At 39.0% G+C, this 22,462-nt stretch overlaps 1 protein-coding gene across 1 annotated transcript; it reads left to right on the forward strand.

Annotated features, from left to right (window-relative positions):
• The first annotated feature begins 3,255 nt into the window (after positions 1-3,255).
• Positions 3,256-15,094, forward strand: LOC139476073 (carbohydrate sulfotransferase 15-like). Its single transcript, XM_071259313.1, has 8 exons — positions 3,256-3,294; positions 8,130-8,357; positions 8,976-9,195; positions 13,088-13,213; positions 13,539-13,695; positions 14,339-14,489; positions 14,583-14,730; positions 14,913-15,094. The coding sequence occupies exons 2-8, from the start codon at positions 8,139-8,141 to the stop codon at positions 15,092-15,094; spliced, it is 1,203 nt and encodes a 400-aa protein (XP_071115414.1). The 5' UTR covers positions 3,256-3,294; positions 8,130-8,138.
• The last annotated feature ends 7,368 nt before the right edge of the window (positions 15,095-22,462 follow it).

Consider the following 22,462-nt stretch of genomic DNA (forward strand, 5'->3'; position numbering starts at 1 on the left):
TCATGTGTGAGGATAGGCAAGTTTTAATACTTTAAATAAAGCACGTTTTCATTAAAACTGTTCAATTGATTGCTTGATTTTAGGACCATATTTGCAGGCACACTACCTGTATTTAACCGGCTTTTCTCTCCCTAAAACGTATGTCATACCGAGGTTCTATAGATTTATGTTTAGTGTTGCTTTGGTTTCTTGGCTACAGTAAAAAACAAGAAAGAACTGTCATGTTAGCATTGATTACAGTGTTTGTTAAATGCACTTGGTCACATTTCCGCTGGGGATTATGTCAGTTCTTCTTTGCAGAATCTGATTATGAATTTGAAATATGTTATTATTCTCTTATTTGGTGTATCTGTTATAAAGTATCTGTGTGAAATGTAAAACGGCATAACCCTGACACATTAATTTAATTACAATTCTCACCAAGAAATTTATATACCTAAACTGTTTTTGAAAAGATAAGTTCAATTTGTTATAAAGAGTGGATAAATAGAATAGTGTACGAAAACAGAATGATTTAGTTCACGGTTATCAAGCTGATATTGAAGGCCTTAATAACGGGTTCATCCAATTATTGCTTAACTCTATCAAGTCGCTTGTATAGGTTTTCGATGGAACGTGGATGATGGACGTTACTGAACTACTGGGTATGAGTAATTGCTTTTTGATTGGAAATCTAATCCTGTGTATTTCAATATAATTTGTCGGTTGTTTATTGATTTTGTGTGGTTATTTATTGATTTCACAATCTAATTCTGTACATACAGATTTCTAGGTTAATCTTCGCGTTTCAATTTTGGAATCAACAATTAACAATTGTCAATATTTGTGCTAACTTTGAAGCAATTAAATACAAATGTTCATAAACTAAAACGCCACCATTAACAAGCTACGGAACACAACTCTAAACCAAGATTGTCTATGTTCTCTAAGGTGAGGTGATATTGGGTTGAACGTCACGTCCAAGATGACTGGACTTATATAGCGACGTCCAGGTTTTCTAAGAGTATCTGTCACGTACATGTTAAGTGCTTTTGGATCGTGTGATTTAGCCCCATGTGGCAACATTGAATTATTGAATCAGTATATTAATTCGTCTTTGTGACACGTGTCCCTGTCAACGGGTGGGTGCTCTGCTAGACTGCATGTTGTTTATAAGTACATGAAAAGTAGATATTGTAGGGAGTTTGGTACTATTATTTACAATAAAACTTAGGATGAGTTGCATAAACACGGCGGCAAACTCTTTGTTCTTCTGATTAAAATTACAATGCAATATAATTTCCCCAAAATAGTAAACACCCACTGGCATGTTTAAAACAGTATCTGAAAAATGTTTTTACTACTATGTGATTTATTGTATGTTTGTTTGTTGTTTAACGCAATATTTCCGCAAAATGACGGCGGTGTGTAAATAATCGAGTCTGGAAAAGACAATCCAGTAATTGACATCATGAGCATCCTTCTACACAAATGAGATACGATGACATCAACCAAGTCAGCGAGCCTCACCACCAGATCCCGCTAGTCGCCTTTTACGGCAAGCACGGTTTGCTGAAGATCTATTCTAAGCCGGATCTTCCCGGGTGTACTCTGTGATTTAGCAGAGGCGGATCCTGGAGGGTTTAAATGAGGAGGGTCCAAATACACTACAATTTTGTAGTGTCACAGTCGTGTTGATTCGAACTCTGGCAACTGCATATATAAACAATTCTACAAAGCTGCTACACGCGATTTGAGAAATTAGGCACTTGCCATTTATTACAGAAAGGGGACGAGGTGGAAGAGGTGGGATTGCAGTCTCAGGTTTTTAAACACTAATGTACTGAAAATAATGATCCTCCCCAATGCTTGTAATATTTTTCGATGACCCTCCACATGTCCTTGTACATTTTGTCCATGACCCCCATGAAAAAGACATAATGCAAAATCACTTTATGTTTTATTAAACAATGTCATTTTTTTCATAACCCTCCCCAAATATGTGTATTCGTTTTTATGACCCTCCCCTAAAGACTGTCATATTTGTGGTGACTCTCCTCTTATTCCCTCTGACCCGCCCCTCCTTTACCAAACCACAGGTCCCTTCATTTTCAATAGTTTTACTTTTCCCATCATGGAACGTGGCGCTTTAGATGCCAACTTACCAAGCAACAATCAGTGTTAGAGGTCAACAGTGACAGTGATGTGACTACATGGAATTATTCCGATTCCGAAGTGATAGAATAAGATCAAGGTAGTGAATGAACTGTTCATGGCAAAGTCCTCTCTCGTAGTGGGAATCCAACTGATGTGTTATTTCGCACTCAAGCGCAAAGTAGAAATTGAAAGTCGAATAAGTATATGTCGTTGACTTCGCATTCACTGGAGTCTATTTTCGTCTGATGTTATTAAGTTGGGCCATGAAGAACACTCACTTGATAAAGTCATTGTTCTCCACAGTCATCAAAACTGTTGATGTTTAACCGAGAAAATGTCTGTATTAATGAAGACTGTCCAGCTGATTCAGTAATAGCTTTCTCATGAAGGAAATGTATGTTCGTGGCAATTTTAATATTATGACATTCCACCACGGCATTGAGTAAAGATTGAATTTGATTGGTAGAAAGTTGTATAAATCTTCTAATTGACACCTCTATTAAATCAAGACTTTTCCTACAGAACCTCTGCGTACGAATACACCGATAGAGTACATATCGATCCATACAGATACGGCTGCCGATCACCCACCGGAGCGCTTACCGATGTTTGGGGCGACGACGATTTTGAGATCAAATCAATACATTATTAACAATGGTACGTGTTCGCAAAAAAGCGGTAACGTTTATACGGATATGCTCTCTCATTGCAACACACGATAATAAACGTGAAAAGGAAACATTGGAAAAATGTAACATAACCCTTTATTCATGGCATTTTGTTACGTATATTCGAAATAAGTACATTTTACCTATAATGCATTTACTTACACGAGGGCCCGACACTGTCTTGACAGAAGCGACTAGGCCTACACTTCCTACCGAGACAGTCCGAGGAACACTTGACAATTCATCTTTCAAACGCATCCTACTTCTCGGTTTCGAAATCATTTGTTTTAGATGAAAGCTTGAAAACTCAATACGCCGCTTCCAATTTCTAAATTAAGTACACAATTTTATGGGATGATTAATATGCCCCTATCTGTCACCATCTCTCACCATCTGTTACCAAGCTATCATGCAGTAACGTACATTTATGGAGCAACGCAGACGCACATCAAGTTCACGGACAGTTGTTACATTTTATGCGTGCGGACAGGCAAGTTTTAATATAAATCCATACTTCAAATTAAGCACAGGTTTTTTGCTAAAACTGTTAAATTGAAAACTGTATTACAGGATCATATACACACTGGTTTTCAGGTACACTACCCGTGTTAAACCCGGCTTTTCTCTCCCTCAAACGTATGTCATAGTGATCTAGTGGTTGTTCTTGCTACATTAAGAAACGGTGTATCATGGTTCATGTTTTCATGAACATGTTAGATATTAGCATAAGTGTGCTATACAGTTTATTCGTAATTTCACGTTTATGACACAGACCACAGTTTAACATGGATACCCCACTAAGACACAGTATTATGAATCCGAGGCGACCAGTTCTTGTTCTTTCCAATTAATATTAAGTGCCAGGCAAGGAAAAAACGAGTGCCATCTTTTAATGGTCTCCAGGCGGGCTCTCTATCCAACAGATCAGGGAATCGGTCGAGTAAGGTAAGTAGCGGCAGGGATTAAGTAAAAAAAGTTCTTCAGGTGTCCCACGTACATATATTTTCATTCCTTTAGATACAATCAATATATACAAACGTCCCGATAGCCAGATGTGTGGCTGAAATAAATTATCACAGATAAGAAGGTATTTAAAAAACAATATAGTTTGATTAAATCTAATAGTTTCGTGACCAGGGAGTGATATGGTGTAGTATGTTGATCGGTACATTTTTTTCCTGACAAATAAGGTTTTGCAAAAAGCATCAAAAAGGAATTAACTCAAATGAAACAAGAAAGAACTGTCATGTAAGCATTGATTACAGTGTTGGTTAAATGCTCTTGGTCACATTTCTGCTGGGGATTATGGCAGTTTTTCTTTGCAGAATTATTAATTTGAATTTTTTTTTTATTCTCATATTTGGTGTATCTCTTTAAAGTATCGGTATGAAATGTGAAACGGCATACCCCTGAAACATATGTCGTCTTTAGTTATATGGAGTGGATTAACAGACTGATTTAGTTCACGGTTATCAAGCTGATATTGAAGGCCTTAATAACAGGTTCATGCAATTATTGCTTCACCCTATCAAGTCGCTTGTATAGGTTTTCGATGGAACGTGGATGATGGACGTTACTGAACTACTGGGTATGAGTAATTGCTTTTTGATTGGAAATCTAATCCTGTGTATTTAAATATAATTTGTTGGTTGTTTATTGATCTTGCTATTCGATATATGTACATTTTACCTTTAACGCATTTACTAACATGAGGGCCCGACACTTTCTTGACAGAAGCGACTAGGCCTACGCTGGCTACCGAGACGGTCATGGTAACCCTTGACAATTCATCTTTCAAACTTTATTTTTGGAACTTTTTGGAAGATGTAATGCTTGAAAGCCCTACGCCGCATCCTACTTCTCGGTTTCGAAATGATGTGCTTTGGATGAAAGCTTGAGAACTCAACACTGCTTCCAACTTCTTACTTCAGTACACCATTTTCGAAGGATGGAGGCTCGAAGCTCTTCTTCGCGTCTCACTAAATATGTTTAGGAAGCGTACAATATGATGATAAAACAGAGGCAATGATAATCGCTCCACCCTCAACACAATATAAAACTCAGCAAACCCACCTCACAATTGGACAATCCTTGACGCCGTTTTCCTCACCTCGTCAAAAACCTTGGTGTTTTTATTGACTCCTCCCTAACTATGGAAACACATGTAAAGTCCTTCCGTGCTCGATTAAAGTGAATTGAGATGTTTAGAATGTCCTGCATGAGTTTCATAATATATGAATTATAAAGATATAACACAAAACATTTCATCAAGACCTATTTATTTTAAAATGACTTAACATTAATTGTAATTAATGCGCATGACGTCTATGAATGACTAAAGTCAACGTATGCTAACAACTGGCGACTGATATGTGAATAACTGGGCTATGTTCTATCGTACAAATACCAACTATGACTCGTGTCCTCGGAATGTATTTCTCTATTGAATGCAGCAATTCAAATTACGAAATGTTATAACTGTTGAGTTACATACCAGATTAATGACATTGGAAAGAGTTATCATCCTTTAATAATATGCAATGATATTAGTTGTAGTGTGCGTGTTATAACCATTTTGTAACCACATACTTGTTTACATATGTTGAAGTGATAGTGCGGGAATTTTGATAAAAGAGGCATAAAACCACTCACTCACTCACCCACTCACCAATTTTAAAAGACAAACGCCTCAGTAGTTTTAGATTTTGCAATCTATGAAATATAGGGTTGAAAATTGGCAGAACATTCGAGGTTTTAAGGTTTCTATCTCCTAAAACATGTTACCGAAGTGGGAAGTGAGACGCGATGTAGAGCGTGGAGCATTCCATCTTTCCGAAACGTTGTACGGAAGTAAGAAGTTGGAAGCTTTCAAGCTTCCATTTTTCACAACTAAACTTAGAAAGAAAAATTTTGAAGTGTCACCCGGACCGAGACAATGACGTCTTCTGGTGCTGACAGTCGCCATTTCGTCACTCTCAACATCGCAGTGATCGTGCAAATAGTCTCAGATTCGGAGGCACAATGCACCTATAAAAAACAATAGTGCCCGAAAGGATGCAATCGGTTTCAGAACACGCACAATAAAGCAAAAGATACACGAACCACCGTGTCAGAGCCAGAGCAGTGACATTTCATGCACATGCTGGCGTCGAATGCCATGAAATCATGAAACTGACAGGCCACAAAAATGAACAATCCTTCATGTCATACTATGACGACTCGTCTTCAGGCTGGTTCCAATGGCAATAATGTTCGACCAGCTGGTATCTTACCAGTAAATCAACATGTTTATGTTGAGCAGCAGTTCTGGATTGTGTTCTGGTTCTTTTTTGTTGCAATATTTTAAAAACCATGGTGACTATGACAATTATTTTGGAAGCCACTGACTGTTTAATGACAAGTTCCTGGGAACTAGGTCAAGTCAACCACTTCCAAATTCAGGGATTGAGAGGGTCATTATTTTGTATTTATAGACTTTACTTGGGGAAATTCTTATCTAGCTAATAAAATCAGTACAAATATGTTATTTAACTTGTTGTAACTGGCTTTGGGGTTCCCAATATACCATTTAGCAGCTACCCATTTATTGCTGTTCCGTGCCACCTTTGCCATTGCTAGTCTGCAACTCAGATGACAGTGATAGGTTATCTAAGTTTGAAAGGAATGTGTCCTTGGACCGTAGCTCCTAATTACCTACATTGACATCGACATGGGATTTATGCAACACCAGGTTTGATACTCATAAACACTGCACTTATGGCACTGAAATCCACCCCAGAATACACAACTTACTTGACAGGACAGGCTCGTTAAAGTATGGACAACCTGAGACGACCAGGCATCGAATCGATCTCAAAACCGCTAAGCCCTCACTACTGGCTTTACCATCAGAAGCTCTTCTTGAGGTGTTCGTACCTGGTTTGCCTATCACATGTCCTGACATTCCATTTTGATTTTTTTTAAACATATCAGACCGTGATTAAATATTGTTTGTGTGGTGATCCGATGATTCATGATCACTCAGTGACTGGTGTCATCATGGGTTGCGGCTTGTCTCCAATGTTTCCAGATTCTGAAACACTTCACAGAAAAGCAAGCACAGCATATGAAGCTATCCATAGCAAAGCCGCTATTTTGGACCTCGATCTTCGTGTAAGGGGCCATCTCAATAGGTGAAAGAGAAGGTGAAGGTGAGGGTGAAGTGAATTGGTACAAATTACCCACTTAGTGATAGGAATCTTATTATGATGATGTATTAACTCAAAGCACAAAGGTTGATTTTTGTGCAAATCCTCCCAGTAATGCAAAAGGTTTTAAGAGCATTCTCTTGAAATCAAACAAACTCAGTCTGCCCGGGAAAAGCAAAAACTAAGAGTTTTAAACATTTAGGATAACAAAATTAGATATTGAACCGTATACAAGTTATGTTCCCGAAAACTACATTTAAATCATGCATGTTTTGTCTTGAAAGGGCAAGATCATTTATAGAAATATAACAGAAGCGGTCCCATCCCATCTTTTTACAGAATGCCCCCAAGCTCCTCTATCAGAATCCCGAGTGAGTGAGTTGTGTATAACGTCGCTTTGAACTGGGTTACAGAACTCCAATTATATCCTGAAAAACGCGATGTTTCATAATGTGTCCGATAGTAACCTTGACTTGCGGCAGGAGGTTATACAAAAGTTGATGCAATCGAGGCAGTGCCCTTGAGATGATTCATCAAAGTTCGATCAATTTTCAATCACAAATACAATTATCGTGCACACAAGGTGTTTTGATGCCTAATTAATATTGAGTGACTTGATCTTCAGCTCCATCCAATTCCATGCAAGAACATTACAATGTATTACTCATATTACCTCAAATATCACATACGAACATGTATCTCTTTCAAGCAGGTAATGATGAAGTTCAAACGATGGAGGTTATTGATGCTGGGTCTCTGTCTTTCACTGTGGCAAGTGACTCGAATGGCATTCTAAGCGAATATAATGAAATCAGCAAGTATTTGTTTTCCGTTGGATATGTACATGTATCTCTATCCAGCAGGAGGTGGCCCAGTCGTCTAAGGCGCCGCGATTGACGCGATTCTTGGGCACGCCTGAAACCTATGATTGTGGGTTCGAATCCCGGTTCATCCCGATTATGTTTCTAGGTTTGTCAGCACCATACCCGTGCTCGTGGGTTTCACTGAAGTGGCAAACGTCTGAGACCTGCATCACTTCGGGCTTTCCTCCCACATTAAGCTGACTCACCGTGATATAACTGGAATACTGTTAAATGTGGCGTTAAACCCAACTCACTCAATCACTCACTCTTTCCAGCAAGTCACGATGAAGTTCAAGTTATGGATGTTAGTCATAATGGTTCTTTGTGTTTCACTGTGGCTTGTGACTCGGCATGGCATTCCAAGCGGATATAATGAAATCAGCAAGCACCTGTTTTCACATGAATATGTACCAGAAGCAAACAGAGTAGACGACACATTAGTGAAACTTGGCATTCGGTGTGTGGGAGCAGGACCACATGAGGCAGAAGATCTGTTCTGTATGGTATGTAAAGGGTTGGCTTAGTTACTGAAATCACATGAGGAAACGTGTCGATGTTAAGAATTTTGAGTTGTTGTTTACCACATTGTCCACTTTCGCCATTATTGGCAATGTCACCATAGAAATTATATTATCAAAATCTTTGATGTATACATTTTACACGAATGTATTTTACCATATAATATTCTTAAGAGTATTACCTTGGTTTCATACTGTCTTCTCACACAATTAACAGTTGCATTCATATTTGAGCTAAGTAATGTTTCTTTCCGGACAATGTCTCAACATCAAGAAACTTTTGGCACACACATTGAACGTTAATCGAAGAGATGTATTTCTCTACCTGCTATATAAAGGACATTTAATGGCGGTTGTCAAATCGTTGTTAGCGTGGTTAGAAATTAGAAGTTATGTTATCACTCCAAGCCCTTTTGATAACATTTTATAGTCGGAATAAAGAGCAGTTGGTGATTTAGAAGAAAATCTTGTTGATAGGCAATGTTACTGGGTTTTCAATGTTCACGGTGTTATGTGCTGTGAGTCAACGAAGAGGATACCGCCTTTTGTGTTACAAAACATAAATGCAGTGCTGTTTTTTTTATACTGAGTCTTATATCACAGGAAAGACCCAAATATCTGCCAGACTTTAAGAATCCCTGCTGGTTCGCAAAAGAGGACGGGAAGTTACGCCTCAAGTGTGTGCCTTACTTCCATCTATTGGGTGTGTGCAAATCGGGGACCACCGACCTCGCCTACCGAATAAGGGCCCATGAAGACGTCCTCGGATGCAATGATTGTCGCGGAAAGAAGGAATGTATTTACTGGTGCCGTAGAAGATATGGTAATGATGTCATTATGTTAATACCACTGTAATTGTGTATGGATGAGTGAACGACTGAAAAGGATTTTAAGCACACTTACAAATGGGTAGTTACAGTATTCCAAATCTATTTGCTCCCTCCTCAACTCAAATGTTGATATAGTCGTGTGCACAAAGAGTCACAGATACAACAATGTATTTATACCTGGTAGTTATGGGACAAGAATTACGCACACAGTGATTGTTTGGTTGGTTGGTTGGTTTACGCCGCACTCAGCAATATTCCAGCTAAATGACGGTGGTCTGTAAATAATCGAGTCTGAACAATCTTCCACCAAGTCAGCGAGCCTGACCACCCGATCCCGTTAGTCACCTTTTACGGCAAGCATGGGTTGCTGGAGACCAATACTACCCCGAAATATTCCGGGTCTACGCACACAGTGGATACTCTGTTAGAAGTGATACTTCGTAGCAGTAAATAAATCAAGGTAGAAAGTGGTGCCCTTAAATGATCAATAAGGGGACATATAAAAAGTACATACAATGTGTGTACATGTTTACTCCAAGCGTATTTCGAAATATACTGTACCATAGAGAACATGGTTTTACACCAAAGACAAATGTCAGAGGAAGAATAATCATTAAAGAATATTTCCATTATGTTCGTTGCACAAGATAGAGCAGTAATTAATTCACATGAAGAGTTACATATTGGTATACTGGTTTTACTGGCATACTTTATTCGTATTTTGCATGTCGTGATCCACAACACTCAGTATGAATGGAAGTGTAAACTTAATTGCAAAACGAAAGTGCAAAAGAACAAACCCTAAGCCATTTTTAAATCACCCTGCATAAATATGTCGGAGATGCACAAATATTTATGACCATGTTCTCACAATGTATTGCTCCCTCATTTATTGCACATATTACTCCTTGTCTAGTCTGTCCTCCACAACCTAGAGAATACAATGGCGCCCAACCCATGCCTAGATTGCCTCAGCTCTAGGAAATTAAACATTTTCTGGATTCCATTTAGATTATAGTTTTCTTTTGTGTAGATATGTATTTTTGAAGATTATTTCTGAGACTAAATGTTAGACTACCCTTTGTCAATTAACGAACACACTTGCGACCTAAACCAGGACCCATGAGGCCAACATTGTAAAGTCACATTGCATGGATGGGAACTCAATTGATCACAGTTAATAAAGCGTGTGTAACCAATTGGCTTCAAGATGCACATAACTAACTGATAATTAAGTAACGAAATAAAACTAGATGATTTGACCTTCATTAGGCCTATCTAAAAATTATTGTACTTAGGATCAACAAAAAATCCAACAAACATATTCCACAAACCTCAGTTTGAGCATCAGGGACCACTTGCACAAAGCGATCTTAGCGCTAAGATGATCGTAACTCTCATACTTTAACATAGGCTTACAATAGTCTTAGCACTAAGATCGCTTTGTGCAAGTGGGCCCAGATCTACATGTGTCACGTGTATTGTTTGTTTGCTGGATTTGGGTACCTTCGCGCACAAGTTTAAAAACACAATCTGGCATCACTTCCTGTTTTGGCCACACCAAAACTTCATCTGCCACTACGTTTAATATCCCTTTCTTCAAGTCCAAGTATCTGGGATCTCTCCAAACACTTCGTCTATTCAGCTCAGTTCAGAAGTATTTGTGGCACTGTTTTCGAATCAACGAATTTCTGCATCTCGGTGGGGCATCATTCCCTAACCACGATTGCCTGTGCTGTGTCAAAGTATATTCCAGAGAAGGACTCTGTTGTGACGCCGTTTCTGTATTACATTGTTGAAGTCAATTGACCAGGAAGATTGTCGAGACACTGACATTATGGCAGATGCTCGTCATGGATTGAGAAAAAATGCACTTTTGCTTTGAGCTCCAAGACCAGAAAATGTGTACATACCGAAGTAGTTGCAAGAGATCCGTGTAGAGAGCAACTTGAATAATCGTGATGAAAATATTGTCGAAGTCAATGTTCACGCGCATGACAGAATTAGTGTGAACAATTTCTTATCTGAACATCGTTTCGAAGTATGTAAGGCTGTCCGTGTTTTATCCGAGATCCCATCTCAATTCTGTGAAATAATATGAAGTTTTCGTATCCCAGTTTCTCCTGCCTCTGTGGAAAAAAATCGTTTCCGAAGCAAAGCTACTCTGTCTAAGTCATAAATTAATATATAGACTAGAGCCAATTGTTTTAAACTTTATAAAAAAATGTCATAATATAGTGTTATCATTAAAAGACATTTTTTTAAATTTTACATTTTATTTAGTCCGCGGGGGCGGTCGGGTAGCCTAGTGGTTAAAGCGATCGCTCGTCACGCCGAAGACCCGGCTTCGAATCCCGACATGGGTACAATGTGTGAAGCCCATTTTCTGGTGTCCCCCGCCGTGATATTGCTTGAATAGTGCTAAAAGCGGCGTAAAAAACCATACTCACTCACTTATTCAGTCCGCCCGCTCCCTTCTTAGTTGAGCTTGGAGATTAGAAACACGTGTTAAAAGTATGGGTGGCGATATGCAAATAATACTTGGCATGCCACAAATGGAATAAACAGGGAATTAAAATCTGGGACACGGGGACCAGCGAAGAGCTTTCGGACAAGTGAGACTCTGCCAAAATACATTGCTACTGGGCAATGAAAACATATGATGGAAATAACAAAAACCTACTTTCATCACTTTAAAATAGTTTTGACCATTACCAGGGTTTTTACGATCATTGTCATCAAGTTCCAGATGTAGGCAAGACGAACACGACGAGAAAAAAACACTGTTGAAATCACCGACTGATATTTTGAGAATGCTATTCATAAACTGCAAATATACCGGACGTACACCACAGGATTACGTTTTGTGCCGTGATGGCATACATATTAACACTGCTCTTTTTCATCACGACAAACGTATTTCGTTCTCGTTCAGGGATACAAGCGAAGGACTTGGTGAAGACGACATGGCAAGGAGGTTCTGAAACCAAACCCTACGCCTTTGTTGATTTGTCTTTGGAATCTTTTGATGGATATTTATTTCCATTAAAACGTACTTCCTTGTCAAACGGCCCACATGGGTGGGTGTTTACATCTTGTCACCCGTTTTCGCACGAACCAATGGCATCTGTGTGTTATCATGACGTCAGTTCCAACCACAAAAGCATATTCAGATGATAGATATGCAAATAACAATCTTCGGTTGGTGTGGTGACACGTGGTCTGCCTGTCCTGGGTTTGTCCATTGTCTGTCCTGTATCGTGATTCCAACCTGGTGATAGTTGCAAGTAGCTATCGATGTATGGCTCCCAGTGACCAATGACCCTCATCTCTGTTCCGTATAACATGTTGCTGTCTATTTTTAGACGTCTTATGCGTTGACGAATTTTGTGAGCTGTTTTTGTACACATATGCACCGTGTGATAATGCTGGACCTGCATTACAGTTTTCGGTAAACAGTCATTTTACACCGACTTCAGTGACTTAAAGCAAGATTTTTCAGTTGCACATATGTCCGTTGCTTGTCTACGAGTTACATGATCTTGGAACATGAATATTGTTTCGTGTTTGAATCCAAATTCTAATAAATTTGATTCTCGTATAGTTTGTGTATGGGCCGTATGTATAATACATGAAACAGTCTGGTCCATCGCAATTATGTGCCATAATAGTTTTCATGAAGGCCATGATTCTCAGGTATGAGAGAAAGTATCACGTCACTCGGAATGTAATAACGTTATCAGTCTGATTTGTATAGACAGCAGAAAGCAGGAATAAACCAATTAATATAAGTAGTAGTTGTTGACACGATGGGAAATACAACATTCATTTGATGTGAAAAATAGAATAAATCATTGATGTTTCAAACCGCTGACATTTCCACAGGTTATGAATGGTCCATGAAAGAGAGGACACCCTGCAGCTTCAGCTGCTTTCAACATATGTTTGCTGACGCTGCGCAAAAGATAGAACAGACAACTACGGAAACAGGCTATCACAATATGATTACAGGTAAGTATACTTGACTATTTTTCATTAATCATTGGACAAATTGAAAATTCCAACCATCTCATGATAGGTCACAGGGGACGCAAAAGAAGGATAATTTACCTAGGCAGAGAATCCGACTGCCCCGTCCTTTGCAGAAATAACGATTTGAATAAAATTATATTGTTTGACTTAATCTACTCCCACCTTCAATCGATTTTCTTTTACGTATGACTTGTGCTACAATTGTATTTTGATTGTTAATGTTAAAATCATTAAAATGAAATGAGACAAAATTGCTGTTAAATGATAGCATCATGTTCCTTTATTGTTATCTTTATTCGTGCAGGTGACGCAACTCCGTCAGATTTTAGCGATTTCCGAGGATGGCCAAAAATACCACAAAATGTAGGTTCAGAGAAACCAGTGGTTATGACACCCCATCTTATGAGACACGTGTATACAGATCCGAAGTTCATTCTCATCTTCAGAAATCCAACTGAAAGGTATCTACACACTGTATGTATGTTGTGTGTGCGCAAAACCTTGGTTACTTTTGTAACAGTCAGAAGAAAGATAAATGAGTTTCGGGGAAATGGTCGCATTGGCAGGGTGAGTGAAATTATTTGAATATCTAATTGTGTCTATAACATGCTCACAGTACACAGCGTTCAAATCGATATCAACCCGGGTATTTCTGGTCTTTGAGTTGATAATTTTGAAGGTCAAGGTCACACTTTAAAATACGCATATGAACATCTTATGACCAAATGAACTTGATATTTTAGTCAAGGGAAATCACGACACTACGTTTACATCACTCTTTAAAAATATTGACAATGGGCAAAAAAATTTAAAAATAATACTTCTTCACTGAAATATTTGAACATGTCCTTCACTTATGAACACGGAAGTTTGTAGAAACGTTTTTTTTCGTTTAAGTTTACAATTACTGAACGTATTACTCATGCCTCCTGGTACATCTCTGTTTGATAATGATAAAGAACAATGCCATGATTATGAAAATGCTTTGTTGCTTATTTAAGTGCAATCTTACAAAATCTCTGCTCAAATACCCCGATATATCAAAGTGTTCACAGAGCTTGAAAATCGTATCCAAGTGAATTATGCCGTGTGATATGATTGCAGGTTATATTCTGATTACACAATGCGGGGCGGAAGATCAGCTGTGGCTTTTCACGAAGCTGTGAGAAGAGATATTCAGATCGAGGAGACCTGCATGAAGAACCACACGGTGGAACATTGTCTGTACAGCCTGGACATAGCACGAACACTTCGGGTAGGAAAAGTTTGTTATTAAATAAGTCTGAAGTACATTCACACAACTGACGAGATGTTATCGCATATTACAATGGCCATTCTTCTTTCACAGACTCGGATTTTCTTAGGGTGCTATTCAGTGTACATGCGAGAATGGCTGAAAGTTTTTCCCAGACACCAATTCCTTATTTTGCGAACAGAGGACCACGATGAAGATCCAGAATCTCAGTTAAGAAAAGTGTACAACTATTTGAAACTGAGTGAGTCTTTTTCTTTACCTTTCCATAAATATTCTTTCCCACTATTAACACAGAGAGAGTTATGGTAAGATCCAGGAAAGGATGTATAACGCATTCCTGTTTTATGTTTGAGACTTAGCACCATTACCTGTGCACATATTCCTCCTGCATCATAAATCATACCACGTTACACTGTATTTCAGATTATACTGAAGATTGGTTGAGTTTCATCGCCAATGTGCCTCATCAGCATGTATCTCAGAAGAAGATAAGACAGGGTCCTATGCTTGAAAAGACTCGTGTCCTGCTGGACAATTTTTACAGCAGATACAAACATGATTTGTCAAATATACTACAGGATAAGAGATTTCTGTGGTTGACATAAAACCTGCTGAAAGAGAGAGAGAGAGAGTACATCGATGAATCGAGGCCAGGCGTCGCGTCCAGTAATAACAGAGTCTGGTTATCATATCTTCCTCATCACGTTTTTGTTTTTTGGGTTTTGAGTAACCATGGTAGTATACTTGTGTTTCACCCTCCTGGCTCCCCACCCACCATGGAGCATCAACAAGGACGATGCCAAATGTCTGTGGGCCTCCAACAGGCGGCACCAAGGATGCCAAGAGAGTATACTCAAGCAAAAATATTAGAAATAATGTACCACCAGATTGGCCCTGGGCTTTACGACTCTAGGCAAAATTGCAAATAAATCAACATACATATTTGGTTTGAATACAATTTAAGCAGAAGTAAAATTTGCCAAATGAAAACTAAACTGGGTCAAATCTGTCCTGATAAAGATAACACACAGGGCTCGGCATGACCAGCCGATTGATAGGACCGGGCCCATCCTACCACACGTCTAGGCGAAGTAAGGGTCGAAGTGGTGTATTGGGCAACATTCCTTGAACCAGTGCCCTCAACCACCAGACTCCCGTCCTCCGCCGACACAGGGACGCAACCCACGGCAAACGGGTTGCCCGCTTCGGTCGCCTTTTACGACTAGCAATGGGGTGCTGTGGACACATTCTTGTTTGCCATGGTTCTGATATGGAGTGCTTACTTACTTACTTACTTTGGAGATTTAACGTGCGCTTTCCGACTGATGCGTATTTCGCACACGGGATATGGAGTGCTTACTTACTTACTTACTTACTTTGGAGATTTAACGTGCGCTTTCCGACTGATGCGTATTTCGCACACGGGCCCGGCCAGGCCATTTAATGTGTTTCCGAAAGGGGCGAGGGTGGTCTGTGCAACCCAAGAGGGGGCTTTAGGGGTTGCTTATATAGAATTTGGGAATTTTGAGATTTGGAATAGATGCCGATGGGGTTTGGGAGGAGAACTAAGGGAGCTGGGTATGGTGGATGATTGTTTGTTTATGTGATTTTGATTTGGTAGGTTATTATGTTTTTAGATGCGTTTTATTAGTTCCGTTTTGATTAAGAATACGCCTAAGGCCTTGAAGTTTTCTAGTTTATTTTGTGGGTTTAGTATTGCTTCTAGAGTGAGAGCCTTGTTTAGATTGAGGGTGGTTTGTAATGCGGTTCGATGTGTTAGGTAGTGTGTGCAGTGGATGAGTGCGTGTTCTGGGTTTTCTGGTTGTTTGCAGTGTGGGCGTGATATGGAGTGAACACGACGTCACTTAAATATGTTATGAATAACAGGATGAACTCAATGTCAATTAAGACCGCCTTTGATCTCTCTAAAGAACACCACGCTTAGTAATTTAAATGTGGGACACTCATATCGGTAATCGGATTAATTAATTACCGGCTAGAATAGCACTCAGCTGAAAATGTGGCTCTACCGGCAATAGCAATTCACAACACGACCCTCATCCAAGCACCCTACAGCCCATATGGCAACAACACTCTCCCACAAGCAAGCACAACAACAAAACACAAACACTAAGACAACATCAGCTACACCCATCCCGCAAACACCTTCACAACCCTCCACATCACATGCCTCCCCCATGGAAACTCAATCAGCTAAACCTAATCCAACCGATGACGAAGATTTCTCCACTATTGACGAAACAATAGACACTGTTCCAACTAAAACAAACCAAACTCCCCAACCAGCCAACACCCCAAACCAAAATAACCTCACCTTACTCCTAGCATACATGCATAGTCAAATAAATACGCTGTAGTCGGAAAGCGCACGTTAAATCTTCTATATCAGTCAGTCAAATCTCACCAAAAGCTAGTATGAAATCCTTCCACAAAGTAGCTTTCAATCTAAAATTAACCGATCTTCCCTTCTTCCTCTTTAACATCCATCTAAAAGAACTCACCGAATAAAATAAAAAATAAAAAATAAATCACCAATCACCCGAAACCAATAATGGAAGGACTAAATATTTTTCAGTGGAACGCCAACGGACTCACCTCCCACGGCCATGAACTAAAAACTAAATTTAAACTAAATAAAGGCCCTCACATTGCTTGTATACAGAAAACCAAATTCTCAAAAAAATCCAAATTCACACTACCTAACTACAACTCAGTTAGAACTGACAGAGCTAAACCGAAAACAAGAAGAGCCGCAGGAGGACTAATCATATTTATCAGGGAAGATATAAAGTACGAAGAAATAAAAATAGACACGCCAAACCTAGAAGCCAACGGCATTAAAATCACATTAAATAACCGAAACATAAACATCATAAATATTTACCACTGGGCGGAACAAAAAGTCCAACCTGAGGATCTAAACAAACTACTCCAAATAAGCGATAAATCTACTATAATCCTAGGAGACTTTAACGCTCACCATCCTACATGGAGCATACATGATAAAATAGATAATCATGGCAAATTAATCTCCGAATGGATAGAAACAAATGACCTAGTACTCCTTAATAGCAACCAACCCACGAGGTACGATAAGATAAACCAAAAAATGTCGACTATCGACCTAACCATATGCACCGCAGATCTAGCCCAAAGCACTCAATGGGAAGTGCACGACGTCCCGCTAGGTAGTGACCACTTCCCCATAAACATAACCATAGGAAAAACAAACGTACCAATCCAAACAGAAAACCAAGAACCAAAAATTCCATTACAATAAAGCTAACTGGGACCAATTCCAAGATATCTGCAACGAAGCTAACTTAAACGAAATAGAAAATAAGGATCCAGAAACCTATTGTAAAAACCTAACAGACTATATAATAAACGCAGCCAAAACCTCCATCCCCTTCAAAACATCTAAGACAGGCAAACCGACGGTACCATGGTGGAATGAGGAAATAGAACAGACTAGACGAAAACAAATATTTAAACATAGCCCACGAACTAAACCACTAGGTTCAAAAACTAGTCCAAATAGCCAAAAGTAGAGACTGGAAAACATTCTGCGAAGGTATAAATAACCGTACAGATGCCAGAACGGTCTGGCGCAAAATCCACGCCATTAGAGGCTTAAAACGACATAAAAAAACAAAACATTAACAACTCAACCAACCCCGCCCAAAAAGCAAATAATCTCGCCAACCACTTTTCGGCCGTTAGCAGTAACAGCAACTTCAGCCAAAAATTCCAAGATAAACTTAAAACAGAAAATAAACCCACAAAAGAATCAAACAATAACAATCTAGAAATAAATCAACCCTACACAATGGAGGAGCTCCTCAACGTAATCCAAAACAGGAAAAAGGGCACAGCTCCAGGATTAGACCTAACCTCTTACCAAATAATTAAAAAACTCCCCCTAAAACTACTCCAGGCACTACTCAAACTATACAATCTCATCTACCTAAACGGACAGGTTCCTACTCCTTGGAAACAGGCCCTAGTCATACCAATCCCTAAACCTAATAAACCAGCTAATCAAGCTAACTCATATAGACCAATATCCCTAACTTCAAACTTATGCAAAGTAAAGGAATCAATGGCTAAAAATAGATTACAACATTACTTAACCCAAAATAACATCATAAACCCAGATCAAAGCGGTTTCACTCCTGGCCGCTCAACCCTAGATAACCTCGCCCGACTAGAACAAGATATTAAGACAGGACAACTAAATAAACAATATACCACAGGCATCTTCTTAGACTTCTCTAAAGCTTTCGACATGGTATGGCACGATGGGCTAATACAAAAACTTAAAAAATAGGACTCAAAGGTCAGATAATAAACTACATCCAGGACTTCCTAAACAATCGTAAAATAACCGTGGGTATAGACCAAACTCTATCGGACCAATGTCCCCTAGAAAATGGCACTCCACAGGGCAGTATCCTCAGCCCCACCCTCTTCAATATAATGATAAACGATCTATTCGAGGGCCTATCCCCTAAAGTAAACACATCAAAATTCGCGGATGATGGAGCCATCTGGATCCGCACTAAAAGCATGAAAATGGCCCAAAATTTACTCCAAAAATCTCTTAATAAAATACAACAATGGGCTGACAAATGGGGCTTCTCCCTTAACTCAGAAAAAACAACAGGAATAGTATTCAAACATAAAAACATGAAACCCGCCTCCCCAATCCTCCAGCTAAACAATCAAACAATCAAATTTCAAAAACAAACCAAATTCTTAGGACTTATTTTCGATGAACATCTCACCTGGGATGCTCACATCCAAAACCTAACAACTAAATGCAGTAAAGACCTAAACACCCTAATATGCCTAACTGGCTCTAACTGGGGAGCCTCCAAGGATACTCTCCTCTCTCTCTACATATCACTAATTAGATCAAAACTAGACTACGGCTGCGCCATATACAACACCCTTAACAACTCCCTATCTAAAAAACTTGACTCAATACAATATCAGGCTCTCAAACTAATTACACGCACCCAACATGGCCCCTCCTACACCTCACTTCAGGCCTTAACAGGAGAGATGCCACTAAGTCTACGCAGGGAACAGCTAAGCTTAAATTTCTGGGCCGCGTCCCAATCAAACCCTCTCATCCAAAACTTAATAAACCAAAACATCAGCCCTAAAAACCAAGCTCTAGCTCGTAAACACCCCTTACTTACCCCAATATCCCAAAGAATAACAAACTACCTTAATGAACACCAAATTAAAAATCTTAAACAAAACTGCAAACAATCAAATATCTTCACCCCTAAACTTAAAATACCCAAAATAGACACAACACTAGCTAGCCAAATAAATAAACAAACCGACCCAAACATAGCTAAAACTACCACACTAGCATACATACACGAAAATTGGCCAAATTGGTGTCACATTTACACAGACGGATCCTCAGATCCGACCTCCAAACACACAGGTTTCGGAGTCCATACCACACAACCAACTAAAACCACACAATCCTTCCGACTCCCAAATAACCAATCAATATTCACGGCAGAACTAATGGGCATGGCCTCAGCCCTCCATAATCAAGAATCCAAAAAACCACAAAAAAATCCTAATACTTACCGACTCCCTAAGTGGACTGCAAGCCCTCCAAAACAAAAATACCAAAAACCGACCTAAATTAATAAATCAAATACTTAAAAGCTCCAACGACCTAACTAAGGCAGGCAAACAAATAACCTTCTTGTGGATCCCCGCCCACGTAGGAATATACGGTAATGAAAACGCAGATAAAGCAGCTAAACTATCCCTCAAAATCCCAGAAATAAGCTTAAACTTACCCATCTCAAAATCAGAAATTAAAAGTGTAAACAAGCAAAAAATCACCAAAAAATGGCATAACCTTTATCTAAACTCAAATAGCCAAATCAAAAAAGTGCTCAGCAAACCACTAACCAAACCAAAAATTCTCCATCCATCCAAAAAAATCGACAGAGTAATCACTAAACTCCAAACAGGACACACCAACCTAAATAACCACCTAAAAAAATTTAAAAAACACACTACAGGTAACAGCCCACATTGCAAACAACCAGAAAACCCAGAACACGCACTCATCCACTGCACACACTACCTAACACATCGAACCGCATTACAAACCACCCTCAATCTAAACAAGGCTCTCACTCTAGAAGCAATACTAAACCCACAAAATAAACTAGAAAACTTCAAGGCCTTAGGCGTATTCTTAATCAAAACGGAACTAATAAAACGCATCTAAAAACATAATAACCTACCAAATCAAAATCACATAAATAAACAAACATCCAACATACCCAGCTCCCTTAGTTCTCCTCCCAAACCCCATCGGCATCTATTCCAAATCTCAAAATTCCCAAATTATATATAAGCAACCTCTAAAGCCCCCTCTTAGGGTTGCACAGGCCACCTTCGCCCCTTTCGGAAACACATTAAATGGCCAGGCCGGGCCCGTGTGCGAAATACGCATCAGTCGGAAAGCGCACGTTAAATCTCCAAAATAAGTAAGTAAGTAAGTAAGCAATAGCAATTTCTGAAATGTGGCTCTCCCGGCTAGACACGTGTACCGTGTATATACTGGAAGCACTTGCAATCCGAAATACTGTCACTTAATACCCTCTGTCATCTGCCTCATACTGTATTTTTCAATGAGTATTTGTACGTTGGCCTATGGCCTTTATACGGAAATAAAGAATTGAATTTGCAGTAGTATGGGACAGATTCATTCTTGTTCCTCTACGTCTTGGTTGGGAAATTCTTCGATGCGCGATAGACGTTGTTTTCACACGCCTTTTTTTTGGAAGCGTGTATATATTACAGTCAATTTGTAAAATGTGATTCTCTCAGGCAATTTATAAAAATGTGTAAATATTTCAGTCATTTTGACTGAAAAATCTGTCCATTTCTTTAACAGATTGACCAAAATTGATTAAGACGATAAATAGAGCCTAAAATCATCACAACAGATTATGTAGGATTAGAAGCCAAACAATATAGAAATGTACTTTTCATCGTAACATTTTCAGTCTCTTTGTGGGGATATTAAACATAAAAATGTTAGGAATTCGTTGTCATAATAATACAGTTGGACATATTTTTCAGTCAGTTTGTAAAATAAATGAATATTCAGGCGTTTAATTAATTTTCTAAGTGAACATTTTGCACATTTTAACGGTAAAAATATAAACACGATAAAATAAGCAATGCTCAGGAGAAATATTTACTTTATTTTGCAAGTCAAAATAGTGTAAACGAAAATCGCACAATTACCAAGCAAGTGACTTATCAAAACTTCGTCACCATTATCGATGCTACCCACAAAGATACCTACATTTCCTTATTATCTCCAAAACTGTATTTCATTTTGTTGTTCAATGTGACCATACGCCCTTATACTATCAATAAAAATGACAAATGCGCTTACGAATTGCGCAGCACGGGTTGCTAACTAGTCTACGGTCCTGCTACATCATCCGGGTACTTACGGGGAAAAACAATAACAAAGGCAACAACCAGTCCCGGGGAATTGCTTTAGAGCAGTGCCCCTTTAAGTATTGTTTTTTTCAATGCTTAACATGAAATGCATACAATCATTGTAAGGACGAATATCAGTGTACCCCGGATATACAGGAGGGTACCTTGTTATTACAATAAGTCACTAGAGTACCATGGTGACAGTCTTTTGTACAGGAGGGTACCTAGTTAATACAATACGTCACTAGAGTACCATGGTGACAGTCTTTTGAACAGGAGGGTATCTAGTTAATACAATACGTCACTAGAGTACCATGGTGACAGTCTTTAGTACAGGAGGGTATCTAGTTAATACAATACGTCACTAGAGTACCATGGTGACAGTCTTTAGTACAGGAGGGTATCTAGTTAATACAATACGTCACTAGAGTACCATGGTGACAGTC

The sequence above is a fragment of the Haliotis cracherodii genome, unplaced genomic scaffold, assembly GCF_022045235.1.
Source record: "Haliotis cracherodii isolate W230 unplaced genomic scaffold, xgHalCrac1.p SCAF_3, whole genome shotgun sequence".
Taxonomy (NCBI): Eukaryota; Metazoa; Mollusca; class Gastropoda; order Lepetellida; family Haliotidae; genus Haliotis; species Haliotis cracherodii.

Coding starts and splice junctions, on each gene's coding strand:
- LOC139476073 (XM_071259313.1), top strand. CDS start 8,139: ATGAAGTTCAAGTTATGGATGTTAGTCATAATGGTTCTTTGTGTTTCA. Junction 8,358..8,975: donor CAGAAGATCTGTTCTGTATG/GTATGTAAAGGG, acceptor CTTATATCACAG/GAAAGACCCAAATATCTGCC. Junction 14,731..14,912: donor GTACAACTATTTGAAACTGA/GTGAGTCTTTTT, acceptor ACTGTATTTCAG/ATTATACTGAAGATTGGTTG.